General features: G+C 44.0%; 1 protein-coding gene across 1 annotated transcript in view; it reads left to right on the forward strand.

The window, feature by feature from the left end:
- LOC126285157 (uncharacterized) overlaps positions 1 to 21,540 on the forward strand; it is a 113,146-nt gene that overhangs the window by 48,476 nt on the left and 43,130 nt on the right. Inside the window, exon 3 of the mRNA XM_049984469.1 lies at positions 13,004 to 13,186. Coding sequence (XP_049840426.1) covers positions 13,004 to 13,186 — 183 coding nt within the window. The remainder of the gene's footprint in view (positions 1 to 13,003; positions 13,187 to 21,540) is intronic.

Below are 21,540 nucleotides of genomic sequence, written 5' to 3' on the forward strand. Positions count from 1 at the left end.
GTCAGACCCACCATACTTGCTCCGGACACTGCGAGAGGGCTGAACAAGCAATGAACACACGCACGGCACAGCGGACACACCAGGAACCGCGGTGTTGGCCGTCGAATGGCGCTAGCTGCGCAGCATTTGTGCACCGCCGCCGTCAGTGTCAGCCAGTTTGCCGTGGCATACGGAGCTCCATCGCAGTCTTTAACACTGGTAGCATGCCGCGACAGCGTGGACGTGAACCGTATGTGCAGTTGACGGACTTTGAGCGAGGGCGTATAGTGGGCATGCGGGAGGCCGGGTGGACGTACCGCCGAATTGCTCAACACGTGGGGCATGAGGTCTCCACAGTACATCGATGTTGTCGCCAGTGGTCGGCGGAAGGTGCACGTGCCCGTCGACCTGGGACCGGACCGCAGCGACGCACGGATGCACGCCAAGACCGTAGGATCCTACGCAGTGCCGTAGGGGACCGCACCGCCACTTCCCAGCAAATTAGGGACACTGTTGCTCCCGGGGTATCGGCGAGGACCATTCGCAACCGTCTCCATGAAGCTGGGCTACGGTCCCGCACACCGTTAGGCCGTCTTCCGCTCACGCCCCAACATCGTGCAGCCCGCCTCCAGTGGTGTCGCGACAGGCGTGAATGGAGGGACGAATGGAGACGTGTCGTCTTCAGCGATAAGAGTCGCTTCTGCCTTGGTGCCAATGATGGTCGTATGCGTGTTTGGCGCCGTGCAGGTGAGCGTCACAATCAGGACTGCATACGACCGAGGCACACAGGGCCAACACCCGGCATCATGGTGTGGGAAGCGATCTCCTACACTGGCCGTACACCTCTGGTGATCGTCGAGGGGACACTGATTAGTGCACGATACATCCAAACCGTCATCGAACCCATCGTTCTACCATTCCTAGACCGGCAAGGGAACTTGCTGTTCCAACAGGACAATGCACGTCCGCATGTATCCCGTGCCACCCAACGTGCTCTAGAAGCTGTAAGTCAACTACCCTGGCCAGCAAGATCTCCGGATCTGTCCCCCATTGAGCAGGTTTGGGACTGGATGAAGTGTCGTCTCACGCGGTCTGCACGTCCAGCACGAAGGCTGGTCCAACTGAGGCGCCAGGTGGAAATGGCATGGCAAGCCGTTCCACAGGACTACGTCCAGCATCTCTACGATCGTCTCCATGGGAGAATAGCAGCCTGCATTGCTGCGAAAGGTGGATATACACTGTACTAGTGCCGACATTGTGCATGCTCTGTTGCCTGTGTCTATGTGCCTGTGGTTCTGTCAGTGTGATCATGTGTGTGTATCTGACCCCAGGAATGTGTCAATAAAGTTTACCCTTCCTGGGACAATGAATTCACGGTGTTCTTATTTCAATTTCCAGGAGTGTATATGCTCAGCCGATGAATTTTGTGATTTTAGGTTAGAGCATGCACCCGATTTATGAACCTTCCCCCATTGAAGGCAAATGATACACGATGGTTGAATGATCACAGTTTATCACATTTGCCAGTTCTCAAGTACTAGGACGTGGATCGTTGGAGAGCAATGCATCTAAACAATCTTCAACTTACCCCGAAAATCTTCCTGAATGAAAGTCTCTAATTTCAAAGCGATCGTCCTTAAAAAGAGATAATCGTTTTCTTACCGTGCTCTTCCCAATGGTATTTTCCGCATACACGGCATAAATGTTTCCGGCTGCCTCCGCTGCCGTGTCACCCTTCCATTGAACTCAGAGGAAGAATATGACGGAAATTTTCTAATTTCTCCACTTAGCAATCCATTTTCTAGCGTCCATACCTCCACTCACAGTCTCAAAAAGACAATATATCAATATGTAAACTCAAACAGCAATATTACAAATAAAATATGACAATCGATAAACAGATGTATAGCAACCATAATTCGAAAATGAAAAACAAAAATGCTACGAACTTATTGCACTATTAGTTTTATGGGCATTAAGCCATGATACAGGGAAAGTCTCTTCCCTAAGAGTTTCGTTTCACAATGGTAGAGATAACATCGAAGGCTATAACGATTTCGACAGTAGTTTTAAACTTAAACAAGCTCAGCAAATCGAAGTATTATTTTAAGCTCGCATTTCTCGCGCCGTTTTGTATTACTAAACTTATATAGTCGGGAATAGTTAGTGCTGTTAGAACTGAAGTGACACAAGTTGCGAGCCTCTGTGTTACATACGTAGTGGCGACTAAAGACATGATATAGCTATAGGCACGTATACAAATGGCTCTAGTATGGCGTACACATGGATTAAAAGGGGCAGTGTGTTGCCGGAGCTGTCATTTGTGCACAGGTGATTCAGGATTTCGACGTGATTGTGCTCGCCCGACGGCAATTAACAGACTTTGAATGCGGGATGGTAGTTGCAACTAGACGCACGCGAATTCCATTTCGGAAAACATTACGGAATTCAATATTCCGAGAACCACAGTGTCAGGAGTTTGACGAAAATAACGAATATCGGGCATTGCCACTCACCATGGACAACGCAGTGGCCGACGGCTTTCAGTTAGTAGTGGCGTAGTTGTCAGTCCTAACAGACAAGTAATGATGCGTGAAATAATCGCAGAGACCAATGAGTGACGTACGGTGAACGTTTCCGTTAGGGCAGTGCGGCGAAATTTGGCGTCAATGCCAGGAGATTACCGACGCGATTGTCTTTGCTAACAACAGGACATCGACTGTATCGCCTGTCCTGGGGTCCTATTCTGTATACTTCATACCGATCACTGCAGTAGGTTAGCCTCGGTAGTGACGTCATATTTTGTACTTTATCGGAAGTTACTATTCAGGGACCTGTTACCAGTTGGTCCTCCTGCCGATTTTTCGACAACTATACCGAAAGGTTACGGATTTCTGTATGGCCCTCTTGGACGCTTCGGTGTGATTTGTTTGCACCTAGCACCTGTTAGTTCAAACATATTGAACGGTTTTAACGTCAGATGTATTGATTGTGTTACTGAAGGATCACACACATGTGTCCAGGTGGAAAGTTAGTTCATAACAGACTGTTTTCCTTCGTTATAAATGGTTGAAATGGTTCTGAGCACTATGCAACTTAACTTCTGAGGTCATCAGTCGCCTAGAACTTAGAACTTACCTAAGGACATCACACACATCCATGCCCTGCGACCGAAGCGGTTGCTCGGTTCCAGACTGCAGCGCCTAGAACCGCACGGCCACTCCGGCCGCCCTTTCGTTAGAAATATGATTTGTATTGTTATTACTGTGAATGACCATAATATAAAAAAAACAGTCTCGCTCAATATTCTCAGAAAATACCTGTTATTTTTACGTAATTATGATTTTAAAATATCATTAAATTTCAATCGGTTGGCTCTGCTTACGTGTATCACACGAGTGTTAGCTGAAATTACTAGTTACTTCGTGTGCTTTTTTCCGCTAATGGTTTACTTATTAATTATCTAAACGCATTTAAAACTTTTAAGTAACAATGCAAACGAATATTGTGAAGTCTGATAGAACATACATCCCAAACATTCCATGCATTTACGGCTTTCGCACGCATCAAATGGTTCAAATGGCTCTGAGCACTATGGGACTCAACTTCTGACGTCATCAGTCTCCTAGAAAGAACTACTTAAACCTAACTAACCTAGGGACATCACACACATCTATGGCCGAGGCAGGATTCGAACCTGCGAACGTAGCGGTCTCGCGGCCCCAGACTGTAGCGCCCAGAACCGCTCGGCCACTCCGGCTGGAATGCCCGCATCATTCGGCAACGAAGTCAGCCTGAGTCTCTCTCCAATGGAATTATGTTAATTAAAGCGTTGCAAGCTAGCGAGTTGTGTTAGTACAGTGAGTAAGGCAACAAGTTGCCGTGTCAAAGTATGTGCACTTGCGTACAGCTGGGTCGCAAAGTATTTTTTTTTTCCTCTTTGTGTTTGTACACATTCTGAAACTTCACTAATCGTCAAAGTTAAGCATTTGTGTGATACATTCGTTGTTATTTACACGCAAGAGCACGGTTTCTCAGTAATCAATATCTTCGATTTCGTGACTTTCATTTGCTTAAGAAATGAAATATGAAATTGCTGTGTGTGAAACAGTAGGCAGTGACTATTTTTTCTTGTTAGAAATAATTCATAATTTTTCTTCTGAATACGTAGCGATTTCCGACTGTAGTCAGAGAGGAATCCAAGAGCACGTGTGGGCAAGCGTTGTCATGGAGAATGTGTCTACGCCCTTGCTGAACATTCATCGTCAGTTCTGAATTTCCCGTTTCAGTTTATTCAGAGTCTCACAGTACCTGACAGCGTTAATTGTGGTCCCAGTGGGCATAAAGTCGATCAACAATATCCCTTTCCGATGCCAAAAAGCGGTTGTCATGACTTTACCGGCAGACTGCGTTTGTTTGAATTTCCGCGGCTTTGGCGAAGGATGCCGCCATTGGCGCGATTGTTGCTGGATCTAAGGTGTAAAGTGGTATGCCGATGTTTCATCACCCGTGACAATTGAGTCCAGAAAGTTGTCCTGTTCGGGTGCAAGGCTGTGAAGAAATGCGCGGGAAGCATCAACTTGTTGCCGCATGTGGTCCTCAGTCAGCATGTATGGCACCCATTTTGCGCACGCCTTTCGATAGTTCAATGTTTCCGTTAAAATTCTGTGAATGGTGCTTCGGGAAACCTCAGGAACCAAATTGCAGACATCATCCAGGGAGATCCGCCGATCTTCACGCATACTTCACTGTCCTCTCAGAAATTGACGGTCTCCCGCTCCATTGTTCGTCTTGAATTTCGGTCCGACAAGCTGCAAACTCTTTACATCACTTACGAACTTTTTTGACATCCATGCACGACTCACCATACACTTCCGTGAATTGGCGATGGATTTCAATCGGTGCAGTGCCCTTTGCGTTCAGAAACCGAGTAACTCCGCGCAATTCGGACTTGGCGGTAACATCAAACGGGAACTCCATTTTCAACGGCTGCCAAGCCAAGACTGAGCGCCTCAGTGCGGCGTGCGCATGTTACACGCAGCGCGTGAAGCACTCTTCATAACAGTGTGACCAACTGCCACACAAACGGCGTTCTGTACTTTTAAAAAAATACGAGACCTTACATTGGGGATATTCTCGTACAACGAATTTCTATAGCTGCACTCGCCACGCGGTCTCGAGAAGGTGTCTTTTTTTAACTTAGTTTTTATGAACCAAATACGGAAGTAGACTATTTTATCATTTGTATCTCTAGGAGCGAGCTACAACCATATTCTGCGCATGTTCTTATTCTTTGGCACTCTCTTATACAATTTTTCGTATTTGTGGAGGTGTGTTCCATCTATGCAACTAACTGAAGGCAGTTTGTTTATTTCCATACGTGTTTCACTTCTTTAATTTATAAAACATCTTCACGAATAAAAGAAGCGAAGCTATTATAACAAACTGCCTTCAATTACTTGAAGAGACAGAACGTACCTACATGAATTTTGAAGCAACTAAGGAACGACGGAAAACAGAAAAAATTACGAATTTTTCGGTGTTTCTATAGATGTACAATGTGGTACTACATTCCACTCCTAACACATATTCTGAACCGTAAATTCCAAAATAAGACGTCAATGTAAATGAGAATAAAGTGACATAATGTGACATTTATGACTGTTTCCAGAACACAGTCAATGTTTTATCGTTATCATGCATTCACAGAAGCATGTGGTCGCGAAATTTGAACAGTATTACGCACTCTGACAACACCTTTCGGTACCGTGAAGAATAGCATGCCTGTGTCGTCTGTTAGCCGCTTCGGGCTCATGCCGCTATGGCACTGCAGTGCGCATGTGCGAATCTGAGGCAGATTGCTTTTGATTGGTTGGGTCGAGAACTGACAACAGCCTTTCGGTTCGCTAGTACCATTCGGCATCGCTTCAGAAATACACACAAAATAATATTGGGGCTCTCCAACGAAAACAAGACCATTCGGTGCGCTCACATACCGAACCGATCGGCAAAATGGCGGAAAGATACAGAATAGGGCCCTCGGCTTGTGGCTATTTCAGTTAGGCCGTAGACAGCTTGAAAACCGTGGCCTAATAAAATGGGTCCCGATTTCCACTGTTAAGAGGTGATGGTAAGGTTCGAGTGTGGCGCAGACCCAACGAAGCCATGGACTAAAGTCGTTAACAAGCCTCTATGGAAGTTTGGGTGACTCCACAACAGTGTGAGCTGTGTTTAGATGGAATGGACTGGGCACCTGGTCCAAGTTAATCGACCATTGGCTGGAAATAGTTAAGTTCGGCTACTTGGAGAACATTTGCAGCCATTCATGGACTTAAAGTTACCAAACAACGATGGAATTTTTTATATATGACAACGAGCCATCTCACTGGGCCACTGTTGTTTGCAATTGCTTTGAAGAAAATTCTGGTCGATTCGAGCGAATGATTAGACTACCCAGGCTCTGAACACCTAATAATGCACTTTGTATCTCCTGTTAGCACTGTTACTTTTATTATTATTATTATTATTATTATTATTATTATTAGCGCCAGCAGCAGTAACAACAATAATGTTGATGCAATTAGCTTTTAGTCAGCACTCTTACATTATCATTAGAGTGACTGAGATTTCGTTTCTAGTCATTCTTTCTGTAGCTACCATTTAAGTACTATTTATCGCATTAAAATTATTCTTTTACTTAAAGCAAATATGATCAAAAACTTACCGTGTACTGCCTGATGAAAAGTATCTAGCTACCCTTACTTAATGCGTAACGAAACATCGAATGTCACAAGAGGCAGAACCGCCTGTACAAAGAGAGGTGTGGTTGGGTTTGTGAAGTGAAAATGCAAAGGAACAACCCCAGTTAAACCAAAATCAGGAAAACCTCTTGTACTGACGAGCAGGAAACGTCGAACATTGCGGAGACTGATTTTAAAATACTGTAGGAAAGTCAGGGGGATGACTCAGTTGTGGGGTCTGAAGAGCTACCACAAGTCTACCTAGACAAGTGACTTTGTACAAGGAGTTATCAGGAATGGGTTACTGTTATCGAACAGCTCCTCATAACCAACACATTTCTGTATTCAGCGTTAAGCGACGCTCGAGGCAGAGCACAGAGTGACCCTACTTAAACGTGGATGATTGGTAACGATTGATTTACAGTGATGATCCACGCTGTATGTCGTGTAAATGTAGTGGAAAGGTTTGTGTTCGGCCTGCACATCGTTACCTGACATCACTTGTAGTGCCAATTGTGAAGTATACGATAGGTAGTGCTGCGGTATGGGGGTGTTTTTCGTGGTTACATCCTGGTCCTCTGTGCATAAGAAAATGTTTAGACCGGAATGTTATAAACATTTTTACGGCCTTGTGTACTGCGTACTGTAGAGGAACATTCGGAGGCGATGATTATATCAGCGTAAGAATGCATCCTCTCAGCAGCATTCCTGAGGCGATGGTTTGTGTACAATAAAATTCCTGAAACGACGTGGATTGCCCAGGGTCTCGAGTGAAACACCTTTCCGATGGGTTGGAATGTCAACTCCGCCTCAGTTCCCATCGTGCAACGTCACTACCTTGTTTGGTTTCGGCTCTTCAGGAAGGATGGACTACCATTCCTCCACAGACATTGAGACACCTCACCGAAAGTGTCTCCAGCGGAGATCAATGCGTCAGTAAAAGCTGAGGTTGGACACACCCCACGTTAGTATCCACTGGTACCTGTCCAGATACTTTTCGTGAATTAGTGTATGTGTAATACCCTGGTCGGATATAAGGGATGGCGTGCAGAATCTGTTAAGATCAGGTTAAATAAATATTAAAAAATAGTGCTCAGTCATTGTAGTAAGGTTGCAGTACATCGGAACTTCGTAAATGCCAGCGAATGCAACATTTACAGATCAGTTCACGTACGAAGATGGCTACAAGGAGTTACCGTTTGAAACTCAAGGCTAAGTACCTACACCATTTCAGAGAGAGGAATTTGAAAAGTTATACGAGTAAACACGATTGTTACAGGCAAAGGGAAAACTGTGTGACAGTTCCAGCACGAGTATCGTACACACAGCTAGACACGTACACCAGCATAATTGTTTATTTACGACCAATCCAAGCACAGACAGGACTGAGACGGCAACACAGGTTGGGATCTGAGATATTCATGTGCGGTTGTCGATGGCCGTGGGCGATGGCGGTTGGTGCTAGTTTTGTGGCTGAATTAAGCATGGGGTCGAGCCATAAACTGGAGGCCGTTAAGTATGCAACAGCCTCCGCCTGACGTGACTCCTTAAGTAAACAATACTGGCGAGTAAACTTCTGCAAGCATAGGAATGCGAAATGTTGCCGGGGTAGTTGCGTGGTGACGAAACAGGGTTTTGTGCAGATACGTTCTGATTGTCAGCGTCCACCGTCGACAATGACAAGAAACCCGTGAGTGGTTTGACAACTGAAATGTATTTGAGGCGTAATAGCATTCTAGCAAAGAAGTAGTTATGTGAAGACACTCTTATGGGACATGCTTCAATGTGTTTCTAGTACCTTCACCATTTAGTGGCTGCTCTGAGAGACTGAATAGCTTTGGTACGGTTGTTACAGCTGACAATGTTGTCGAAACAGTCTCTAACGCCTAATCATGTACTGCAAAACACTGAGACTGAAGTCTTGCATCATGAGATATGCAACGTGTAAAAGCAGTAGCACGAGACTTAGAAGGTGATTTACCTTTCATAAATTTAGCTCAAGTACTGTAGGAGAAATAACAGAGATTAGTGTCCATTTATGGAGAGTCTGTGTGATACGATACTGAGTTCCACAGATGAGCGGCTAGGTCGTCGTGTCACTCTGAGATACGGGACTCTGGTTCAGAAAGAAATGATAAAGAAGTTATAAGCAAAATGAGAAAATATCTAATCAACCGTTTGTCTGCAGTCAATTAGAAGCGTCCCAGTTGCAACAATTCTGAAATAATTCGTTTGCCTGTACGACTTGCACAAGGTGAAGCAGTTGTTTGAAGTGGAATTCTGCAGCTTATACACGAGCGAGACAATGTTATCCAAAGAACTCAAACCATCAAACACGACACGTAAGGTAGCGAGAAATTTAACATGCGGTTCTGCTTCGGTCTCGGAAGCTATCTCGTACACAAGGCTTCTGAAACAAAGCCAAGCTTGTATATCCGTGGCATTTGAGGCTTGTCCACAGAACATAGGAACTGCTAACTGAAGAAAGGGAACAAATCCTCCTTTACAAATTTTACAGGAGAGCAAATATTTGCTTTACACAAAAACTGGGAATCAAAATTGATCAACTTTTTTTGTAAATATACGTTGTTGTATGGTGATTTAGATTATGCAATTTCTGTTCAATTTCGTATTAATGGTAGGTAAAAACCTTTTTTCAGCTAGACATGTTTCGCTTTTGCAGTGCAAAAAAATATAAATTAAATGTCTTTTAGTTTGGGGATACAATTTTATTTCACATATTTTCCTGAAAGCAAATACATTTTAAGCACCATTACTCTAGAATAAGGTCATGGACTTCAACATTGTCTTCAGTTTCCTTCCACACTCCATCCCTCACGCTCTCTCTCTCTCTCTCTCTCTCTCTCTCTCTCTCTCTCTCTCTCTCTCTCTCTCTGTGTGTGTGTGTGTGTTTGTGTGTGTGTGTGTGACTTCGTTCCCTCTTTGTGGTCGGATATGCCAATACTTCATTCCAAAATTTCATCTTTTCCTCTCGAAGTAAAGTTAAACTTTTATTACCACCTCTAACATGTTTATGGATAGTTTGGATTAGCAGGCAAGTTGCTTGTAAAGTTGCAGATTTGTCTGAGTATGCCTTGAATAAAAGCTATAAACTCACAGACCGTTGACGGTTATCTTTCATTGAATTCCTTGTGGTGTATTTTTGTTTAAACTAAATTCATGATACTTTGATAGAGCAACAAGCCATATTTACTGCCCTTGAACACATTTTCCGTAAAATCGTTAGTAAGGCGGCTTTCTTGTAGCATTTTAGCGAACAAGTATTGTAATCTATATTAATGAGAGCAAGAGTAAATCTGTCTTTCTGCTACGAAGAATCGAATTTGAAGTTCACCACCACACTAACAATGTAATGTCGTTCCTTTTTCCTAACGTTGCACCTGATGATACCAAAATACCTATCATCGGGCACGAAGTAAGCAGTCAAATAAAGCTATTGCCACAGGCGCTTTACTGATTGTGGTACAAGCTGCAGTAACTAAAGCGACTACCGAATTGGGCATCTTTGTTACAGTATCACGAATTCTGAAAATTTTGGAATTGTTTCCTTGCTGCAGTTAGCTATTCATGTACTTTGGCGGGTTCATGCAGATTAAAAGATCCCGTGATTTAGCCAAGCGAAAAATCATTGCAACAGTCCACCAGGAATCGTGAACAGGGCTGCAGCCTAAAATCATCTTGGTTGCTAATTCATACTGGTGGTCGGGCCAACTTCCTGCAGGGTGTGACCCATCGCTCGCCTTGAACATCCCTCACTGGGGGCGCCGGCAGATCTCAGGTGGCATTAGTCATCAAGTAAGCAGTACGGATTCGCCTATGGTAACAAAGGTCAAATATTAAAAGAAAAACGTCTGCACCCTTTTCCACTGATCCTGTCACTCATCCAGAACATACTCTGTGAGGACCACCAGGCGTTTCCAGAGAATATATATGAAACATAATACACAACCACAAAAGCCAACCACAAAGGCAGCGTGCAGTGGCACCTGAAAAGTCGGTAGTTTATCACATACACAGTCCAAAATAAACCTGAAGCACCCACAAGGGAAGCAGAAAACGGAACTTCACGGAGTGAGACAGAATATGATTTTATAAAATCGAGTCGAATTTGCAAAGAAGTTAGCCATATGGGCCCACTTATCAGAGTGACGTTGTACTCTCTGTGGCCTCGATGCAAGGACTGATTCTGTTGGGAAGGAGTTTAAGAAGCCATTATGTCCTCTCTTGAGATAAGACGACGTACAACATTTGTAACTGGTCAGGCAGGGTAGCGCAGAATGGCGATACATTGCTGAACACAACGCGGTGCTATTTGGCAGCTGTCCATGCTGCTTGGTCACGTCCCCTCAAACTAAGCAGTTTGTGTTGTGGCCGGCAATTCTCTAGTCCAGTTATCGCCACTATCCAAAAAATTGTGTAGGATAACACAGAAGGTTTCACTAAGTCATTTACCTGTTGTCGGATAGCAGGCCCAGATATTAAGCGGTGACGATGCGCTCACTGCACAATATGGCAGTTATTCGTTGCGTTAGTCGGACGTGGTTGACCGGAACTTTGACGAAGAGTATGCTTGCACCGCGTTCCCATGCCTTCGGCCACATAGGGCCATTGTCACATTCGAATGCCCCACAGTTGTGGATATTGCACCAATTGACAAGCCAGTGAAATGGGACCCAAAATGAAGCCCCTTTCAGACACTGTCACGTGCTGATAGCGCTGTCTCAGACGAGTACAAGGCATCTCCAGTTCCTTAACAATGATCACTGAACATCTGTCGCTGTTCACACCTCTTATATAGCCCACCAGGGCTTATAACAACTGTAATACCCTCAGGTGGCTATAGCATCGGTCACACAAAATTTTAACTAATCATTCGAAAGGTGATTAAAAACTAAAGTTTCACAGCCTTCAGTGAAACATGTACATTTTGCTTGATTCAAGAAATACAGCTACCTGATAGTGCATACATTGGGTTATTTTACGACATGGTCTCGACATCGGTTTAGGCACTTGTTGCTTCTTAGGATTAATCTGAGTATACTCTCATACCAAAAATTCTATCCCTGTGTCTTCATCCACCAAGTCGCAAAGTGTTTCATCTCTTCGTGTCCAATGAATCGTCGGCCTGCTAGGTGCTTCTACAAGTGAAAAAAGGGCTAATGTCTCTTGTAGCGGGAACCAGCCAGTAGGAAAGTTTTCGATTATAATCAGGCAAAACTGATCCTACAGGTGGGTTGTCCTCTTGGCTACGTCGCGCGTTGCCGTGAAGGAAGATGACGCCCATATTGAGAAGTCGTGGCCGTATCCTCATGATAGCTTCGGGCAATTGTGTCAACATGTCCCAGTATCGGTCAGCGGTTATTGTGTTCCATTTTTCCAAACACCCCACGAGTATGACAACGCTCTCTGTCTAAACATTGTGGTACTCTCATTCCCAGCAGATGGCATCACATTAAACATCTTCGTCTTTGGAAGGTATGGGTGTATCTACTTCGTTGATGACCGCTTACTGCTGAGGGTATGGTACTGAAACCACGTTACCTCACCCACAACAATGCTGTAGATAATGTTCTTTTCTGTATATAACCCTTGATAAAGTTACATATTTACCTGTATGCTATTCTTCTTGTGCTAGTTGGACGGATTGCGTGGAACTCACCAGAACCAACTTTACGCTACTGCACAATATTGTGAACATGGCTTCGAAAGCTTCCGAACGACATTTGCCGTCATTTGCTTTAACTTAATCCTCCTTTTGTCCTGGATCAGCTGCTCCACGCCAACCGTGTTCAGAACTGTTGATCCCGTGCTAGGTCGGCCATTGCGATCCTCGTCTGTGACGTCCGCTGTACCGGCCGCAAACCTTCGACATCATTTTGAAACACGCTGGCGAGACGTTCCAGCCTCTCCGTAAACTTCTACCAGCTACCAGTGAATTTCAACAGGGCCACAAAAATCGAGTAAGGGAATGGAATTCTTCCCGAGAACAATTTTCGAACCGTGTCGCCATCTGCATTTGCCTCCAAGTAGCGCTATAGGTGGTGTGTGGCTCAAACACTGCTCAGTTACCGATCTCATGTATCATAATTAGCACACGCTGCGAATATCTCTATAACAGACGAAAGTTCATTTATATTGGCCTTGTACCAGTTTTCGGTCACCCCTCGTTCACGGCAGTACGACCTCACCTTTAGAATGGTACCTGTTCGACGCCTGTACATGCGCAGTAGCAAGAGAGTGCCGTGTGGCTGTTGCAGCAGCAGCAGCAGCAGCAGCAGCTGGAGCCGTTCTACGTGCGCTCGTCGTCATCGGTGACGGCGTTCACCACATCGGCCAGCAGCACGCACAACAACCTGCACTCTCCCGCCCGCGACGGCGACCTGGTCAAGGGCCCGCACCACGACTACGGCGCGGGACTCGACGCCACTCTAGACGGGCCCACCGACGTGAGTACCCGGTTCACTCCGGCATGCTCAAGCTCCGTCTCTGCGCTGCTCTCTAGACCCTGCCGGTCCAGCCGCAGTGCCGCCACGGTCTCTCTAATGTAAACGATTGGCCCCAGACGACGTCATTCGTTCAGGCGGAAGACTGTAGCGCTACACTATGTGATCAAAAGGATCCGGCCACCCTCAAAAACACACATTTTCATATTAGGTGCATCGTGCTGCCGCCTACTGCCAGGTACTCCTTATCAGCGAGATCAGCAGTCCTTATCGTGAGGGAGCAGAATGGAGCGCTCAGCGGAACTCACGGACTTCGAACGTGGTCAGGCGATTAGGTGTCACTTGTCAATTCTTTTAATGAAACAGCCGAGATAATTTTAACCTATGACTTTTCTGGAGACTAGAAATCTACTCTGTAGGAATCAGCATGGGTTTCGAAAAAGATGGTCGTGTGAAACCCAACTCGCACTATTCATCCACGAGACTCAGAGGGCCATAAACACGGGTTCACAGGTAGAAGCCGTGTTTCTTGACTACCACAAGGCGTTCGATACAGCTCCCCACAGTCGTTTAATGAACAAAGTAAAAGCATATGGACTATCAGACCAATTGTGTGATTGGATTGAAGAGTTCCTAGATAACTGAACGCATCATGCCATTCTCAATGGAGAGAAGTCTTTCGAAGTAAGAGTGATTTCAGGTGTGCCGCAGGGGAGTGTCATAGGACCGTTGCTATTCACAATATACATAAATGACCTTGTGGATGACATGGGAAGTTCACTGAGGCTTTTTGCAAATGATGCTGTGGTGTATCGAGAGGTTGTAACAATGGATAATTGTACTGAAATGCAGGAGGATCTGCAGCGAATTGACGCATGGTGCAGGGAATGGCAATTGAATCTCAATGTAGACAAGTGTAATGTGCTGCGAATACGTAGAAAGGTAGATCCCTTATCATTTAGCTACAAAATAACAGGTCAGCAACTGGAAGCAGTTAATTCCATAAATTATCTGGGAGTACGCATTAGGAGTGATTTAAAATGGAATGATCATATAAAGTTGATCGCCGGTAAAGCAGATGCCAGACTGAGATTCATTGGAAGAATCCTAAGGAAATGCAATCCGAAAACAAAGGAGGTAGGTTACAGTACACTTGTTCGCCCACTGCTTGAATACTGTTCAGCAGTGTGGGATCCGTACCAGATAGGGTTGATAGAAGAGATAGAGAAGATCCAACAGAGAGGAGCGTGCTTCGTTACAGGATCATTTAGTAATCGCGAAAGCGTTACGGAGATGGTAGATAAACTCGAGTGGAAGACTCTGCAGGAGAGATGCTCAGTAGCTCGGTACGGGCTTTTGTTAAAGTTTCGAGAACACACCTTCACCGAAGAGTCAAGCAGTATATTGCTCCCTCCTACGTATAGCTCGCGAAGAGACCATGAGGATAAAATCAGAGAGATTAGAGCCCACACAGAAGCATACCGACAATCCTTCTTTCCACGAACAATATGAGACTGGAATAGAAGGGAGAACTGATAGAGGTACTCAAGGTACCCTCCGCCACACACCGTCAGGTGGCTTGCGGAGTATGGCTGTAGATGTAGATGTAGATGCCATACGACTGCACGCGAGATTTCCAAACACTTCAACATCCCTAGGTCCACTGTTTCCGATGTTATGAAGTGGAAACGTGAAGGGACACGCACAGCACAAAAACGTACAGGCCGACCTCGTGTGTTGACTGACAGAGACCGCTGAGAGTTGAAGACGGTCGCAATGTGTAATAGGCAGATATCTATCTAGACCACCATACAGGAATTCCAGATTGCATGAGGATCCACTGAAAGTTCTATGACAGTCAGCCGGGAGATGAGAAATCTTGGATTTTATGGTCGAGCGGCTGCTAAGAAGCCACGCATCACGCCGGTAAATGCCAAACGACGACTTGCTTGGTGTAAGGAGCGTTAACATTGGACGATTGAACAGTTGAAAAACGTTGTGTGGAGTGGCGAATCACGCTACCCAATGTGGTGGTCTGATGGCAGTGTGTGGGTATGGCGAATGCTCGGTGAACGTTGTCTGCTTGCGTATGTAGTGCCAACAGTAAAATTAGAAGGCGGTGGTGTTACGGCGTGCTCATGTTTTCATGGTAGGGCTTGCACCCCTTGTTCTCTTGCCTGGGAAGATCAGAGAACATGCCTACATTGAACTTTTAAGCATCTTCTAGCGTCCCACTGTTGAAGAGCAATTCGGGGATAGCAGTTATATCTTTCAACACGATCCAACACCTGTTAATAATGCATGATCTGTAGCCGAGTGGTTACAGAACAATAACATCCCGGTAATGGACTGGCCTGCACAGAGTCCTGACCTGACTTCTATAGAACACCTTTCAGATGTTTTGGAACGCCGACATCGTTCCAGGCCTCACCGACCGACATCGATACCTCTACTCAGTGCAGCACTCGGTAAAGTTTGCGCTGCCATTCCCCAAGAAATTTTCCAGCGCTTTTTTGATCGTATGCCTGCGAGAATGGAAGCTGTCATCAAGGCTAAGGGTGGGCTAACACCATATTGAATTTCTGCATTACCGATGGAGGGTGCTATGTACTTAAGTTCTTTTCAGCAAGGTGTCCTGATACTTTTGATCACATAATATGCGATAGTGGCATTATGTAATGAACTAGCTGTCAAACTTGATATCTACAATTGTCAGATAGTGAAAAACCTATTATAATATAAATAAAAAAAGCACTCCGTCTTCAGGCCACGAGTGGCCTACCTGGACCATCCGACCGTCTTGTCATCCTCGGTGGAGGATTTGGATAGGAGGGGCGTGGGGTCAGCACACCGCTCTCCCGCTCGTAAGATGGTATTCTTAACCGAAGCCGCTACTCTTCGGTCGAGTAGCTCCGCAATTGGCATCACGAGGCTGAGTGTACCCCGACAAATGCAACAGCGCATGGCGGCCTGGATGGTCACCCATCCAAGTGCCGACCACGCCCGACAGCACTTAACTGCGGTGATATCACGGGAATCGGTGTATTCACTGCGGCAAGGCCGTTACCATATTATAATATACATGTAACAGAAAGTTATAGAACTACTTTAAAACGTTGCGGAAAAAGATATTACGATAATAAAGTACTCAGAGTTGACATACGTTCGTCAATAACCTCAGAACATGTAGTGATGAAGGCAGTAAAGCCGAAATAAGCTTATATACTAAAATAAAATATCAATCAGCACACTGTTTTCAAATCCCTGCACAATACCCTACTGTAATGAATGCAGCTTCACCAATACTCGGTCAGAATAATCTTTCGCGCTGCCATTCTTCTTCGATACTCTGATAATCTCTAACCCGTCTGCCGCTACGACCTTGTATGGTTATTAATACCATAGCATAGTTCATTGAATTTCATCCAAGTGAAGAATACTTTATTACGATCATTAACGATTTTGACATTGTAATATCTCTTAAGTCTCCGGTACTAATAAACGATATTTCATTGAAAGCTCTCATTCTCAGTTTACCCTTTATATTATAAACGGCAATCAAGTGATCAACGAACACCCTCCACAATGGGAGAATGGAACGGTTTCAGTCAAAACTAACTACCATCCGATTTAAGACATTTACCGCACTGTGAAACCTGATCATCAATTCCTGTTTCATAGAAATCAGTTGGCCGTTGACATATCCACAACCGCTTTCACTCTTGCACTTCTTCGTCCAACTGAAACCGACGCCCACACTTGTCGCTTTCATGTCACCGAAGACGTGAAAATTACGCAGTGAAATGTACGGTCTGTAAGAAGGATTTTGTAGTATTTCGCAACAAATTCGCTGAATTGGAGCTTTCGTCCGAGTGACAGTACGTGGGCAGACGTTATAGTGCAACATAATGATTCTTTTCAGCGGAATGCCTGGGCGATTTGATTATAAGGGACGTCTCAGTTACTGCAGTGTCTTCATAGCGCTGCGCATTGATTGCCGTTCGCACTCGAGGAAATCGACGACCAGAGGGCCTCTGCAGTCGCACAAGTACATCATCGTGACCTTAGCTATGGCTGCCATTGGTCGGGGACCAGTGGGATGTCTCCACTGTTAGCTTTGCCATTTGCCCTCTTGCTGTGGGAATGCTGTTGGGCGGAATCATCCTGTTGCACGATAGCCGCCACCGTCAAGCCGCCAATCGGACGGAGGCTAGGATTCAGTTACTTGGTTGGGGAACAGCGCAGCATACTCCGCAGAATCTTCCACCGTGTACTTATCACATCTTTGGTGACCTGAAGAAAGACATCCGTTGTGTCAGTTGGATGAAGTGCAACAGTGGGGACGGTTATGGATCCGTTAGTGACAGACCGCATTCTACGAAACGGGTATCGACCGTCTCGTTTCCCCGTGGTGTAAGCATCTTAAACCGGGTAGTGATTACTTTTGACTGTAACCATTTCATGGTGCCGTTTTGGCGGGTGTTATGTTTTCGTTTGACTGGCCATCATACAGCAACAGTGCCTTACCTTTCTTCTTGATTATATCATCAAAGTCAGCCGCCGTCGTTCCCTGATACACTGATAATGGATAAGCCATCTAGGTTCACCAGTGCGAATAGTATAATCCCCAATCGAGTGTGATGAAGATACACCATGTATTTTTGGCCAAACATTTCAACAAAGTCGTCTCTTAACAACAAATAATACTGAGCTAGTAAAGAGCATCAAAACGAATACAGGGATTAGAAAAGAGAGGGCTGTCGTAACGAGACTGAAAACCTTAGATCCCAAATCCTAAAATAAACGAAAAATAAACCTGTTCGAAAAAGCACATAAAAATTTGCTTGACGCCTTCCTGAGAGACAATCTCTACTCTTTCCTAATTAACAATGTAAGTCTACTCATATGTGACTTAAATTCAAATTAAAAAAAAATCGTATCGACAGGAGTTGAGAGACCTACGCCAAATTAATTAACAAACGACGGAGCTGATCCCCCTTGGTACGCAAAACGAGTTAGAACTCTGTTGCACAAACAACGAAAAAAAGCAGGCAAAATTTAAAAGTATGCAAAATCCACAAGATTGGCGATATTTTACGGAAGCTCGAAATTTAGCGCGAACTTCAATGCGAATGGTTACAATACTTTTCGTAACGAGACTTTGTCTCGAAATCTCATAGAAAATCCAAAGAGATTCAGGTCGTGTGTAAAGTATCCTAGCGGCAAGAGACAGCGCTACCTCCACGGCATAAGTGGCAATACTACCGATGAAATCGTCACTATGACACGGATATTAAACTTAATCTTCCCAATTCTTTCATCAAAGAAGACGAATTTAATATTCCAGAATTCGGATCAAGAACAACTGCCAACATCATTAACTTAGAATTAGATATCGGAGTAGTGAAGCAACTTAAATCACTTAATAAAAGCAAGTGTTCCAGTACAGGCTGTATACTAATTAGATTCCTTTCAGAGCATGCTGACGCAATAGTTCCATACTTAAAAATTGCATACAACCACTCGCTTTACGAAAGATTCGTACCAAAAGACTGGAAAGTTGCACAGGTCGTACCACTATTTAACAAAGCCAAAAGGAATAATCCACTAAATTACAGGCCCATATAATTGACTTCGATATGCAGCAGAATTTTGAAACTTGTATTATGAACTACCCCGAAGAGAACTGTTGACACACGGGCAACATGGATTTAGAAAACATTGTCCTTGTGAAACACAATTAGCTGTTTACTCACACTTAGTGTTGAATGATATTCTCAAGGAATTTCAAATTAATTCTGTATTTTTAGATTTCCGGAAGGATTTTGACACTGTTCCTCATAAACGGCTTGTAATCAAATTGCATGCTTATAGAATACCGTCTCAGTTATGCGACTGGATTCGTGATTTTTGTCAGAGAGGTCACAGTTTGGGTATACGACGGAAAGTCATCAAGTAAAACAGAATTGATTTGTGGCGTTCTAGGCCCTTTGTTATTCCTTATCTGTACAAACGGTTTAGACGTCAATGTGGGCAGCAGTCCAAGTTTGTTCCATGCTGTCGTTAATCAACTAGTAACCTGATCCCGAAGATCAAATCACATTGCAGAACTATCTAGGAAAGGTATCTGCATGATGATGAAATCGGCAAATGACCCTAAATAAGGAAAAGTGTGAGGTCTTCCACGTGAGTGCCAGACGGAGTCCGCGAAACTTCACTTACACTATAAATCAGTCAAATACAAAGGGTCTAAAATAAAGTAAAAACTTAGCAATCACAATTACGAATAACTTAAATTGGAAAGAACACATAGAAGACAAGGTGTGGGAGGCGAACCTGAGACTGATATTTATTGGCAGAACACTTATAAGATGCAACTAAATAGACCGCCTACACTAGGCTAGTCCATAATCTCTTGGGGTGCTGCAGCACGGTGTGGGATTAAAAGGGGTGCATCGAGAAAATTTAAAGAAGATTACCATGTTTTGTATTATCGAGAAGCAGGCCAGAGAAGTTCACGGACATGATACAGTATTTAGGGTGGATATTCTTAAATCAAGGGCCTTTCTCGTTGCGACGGGATCTTCTCATGAAATTTCAGTCAACAACTTTCTCCTCCGAATGCGAAAATACTTTGTTGACCCCAAACTGCATAGAGAGAAATGATGATCACAATAAAATAACGGAAATCAGAGCTTGTATGGAATGCTGCAGGTGTCCGTTTTTTTTTTCGAGCATTGCTCGAGAGCGGAATAATACAGCATTCTTGTGAAGGTTAGATGAACCCTCTGGCAGGTACTTAAGCGACATTGTTCGAGAAATTCATTGAATTTTGATATTTTCTGTGTTCTACTCGATAGTGTCCTTTGGCTTTTCCTGAACATTTTGGTATATAAAACATTAACATCAGACAATTGTTAGACCTTCAAATAATATTTTGAATGTTGACATGTGACTGTTGAATATCGCGGCTACGCGTATACTGTCACAGTTTGGCAGACATATCTTGGGAACTACTCAGTCTCGAAGGCTGTGAATTGCTTTGTTTTGTGCGTACTGCTTCGCCTCAGAAGTGGCACTACGAATCAACAAATCAGTCCTTTATTTATGATAGTAGTTTTCGTTGAAAGTAGTGTGATTACCGGCTATTTTTTTTAGTAAGCTAACTTCTATTGCCTTTACAGGAATATTTTGATAAGCCCACTAGCTGTAACTGTGACAATTCAGAGAAGAAGAAAAGAGCTGTGTGGAGCACATTCTTTTAATCGAATATCAACCGATGAAAAGCCATATCATGCTTTGTGTCCACCTCCACCAAACACCTGGTGTAACTATAGGCAAGCTTGAATTTTCTGCCACCCAGCATGACTTTACACATAAACATTGTCTTCCTTTGGCAGTAATGGAGGCAATCAAACCTATTTACAGATTTGACAAATCGTGAGCTACATGGGAAGGCCCAGAATGTGAATGAGTCCTCCAAAAATATTGTATGGTGCTGTGTACCTAAAAATGTATTTGTTGGCCTTATGACTCTAAAGTTAGCAGCGTATGTATGATGCTGTAATAACTTTTAATGGTTGGAACTATGAAATAATTAAGATTCTGGAGAAGTTAGGTGTAGGATTTGGACAGAACACAGCTAAAGGACTGCGGGAACTGGATGAGCTTCGTGTACGTGAAGCAGTGTTAGCTGTTCAGCAAATGACAAAAGAAGCAAGAAAGAAAAGCACTGAGTTCTTGTGACACTGAAGAAGACACAGACCATGGGCCAGCGCAATTTTAGTGCATAAAAGACGCAGAAATGTAAGTCAGTATAAGACTTTACAATAAAAATATTTTTAACCTCAATATCTCTGAACTACAGTTTCTGCAATAAATAACCCGCTATCTAAAAAAGTGCTGATGTTAGAGACATGAAATTGTCACAGCATGCCAAGCGTTAGGTTCAACAATACAATATTACTAATAATTCTAGTTCAGTGTATCTAGAAAGGTGCAGTCAATAATTATGGAAAATTGTAAGTTTCCAAATTATAGGTCACAAAATCCGATAATTTAACATCGTTGGCGGCATGGGACATATAATGTCACCTTAAATGTGATTTGAAGAGTATCCATGTAGACGTATCTACAGATGTCATCATCGTCATCAGCAAATATATGACGTACAGTTTCGTCTACCGAGCTACTCTTCTTAATTAAATATGTTGGTCACCATCTATCTGTGTCTTCATGCAATCCTGAAGTCCATCTACGTACAGCAGCCGTTGTCTACTATTGATAAGCAAATGGCTCCCATGGCTAATGTTGTCAGGGCAGTTATCTAGAAAATATTGACTTACGAACTAGTGGTT

Source organism: Schistocerca gregaria, chromosome 8, assembly GCF_023897955.1.
Source record: "Schistocerca gregaria isolate iqSchGreg1 chromosome 8, iqSchGreg1.2, whole genome shotgun sequence".
Classification (NCBI taxonomy): Eukaryota; Metazoa; Arthropoda; class Insecta; order Orthoptera; family Acrididae; genus Schistocerca; species Schistocerca gregaria.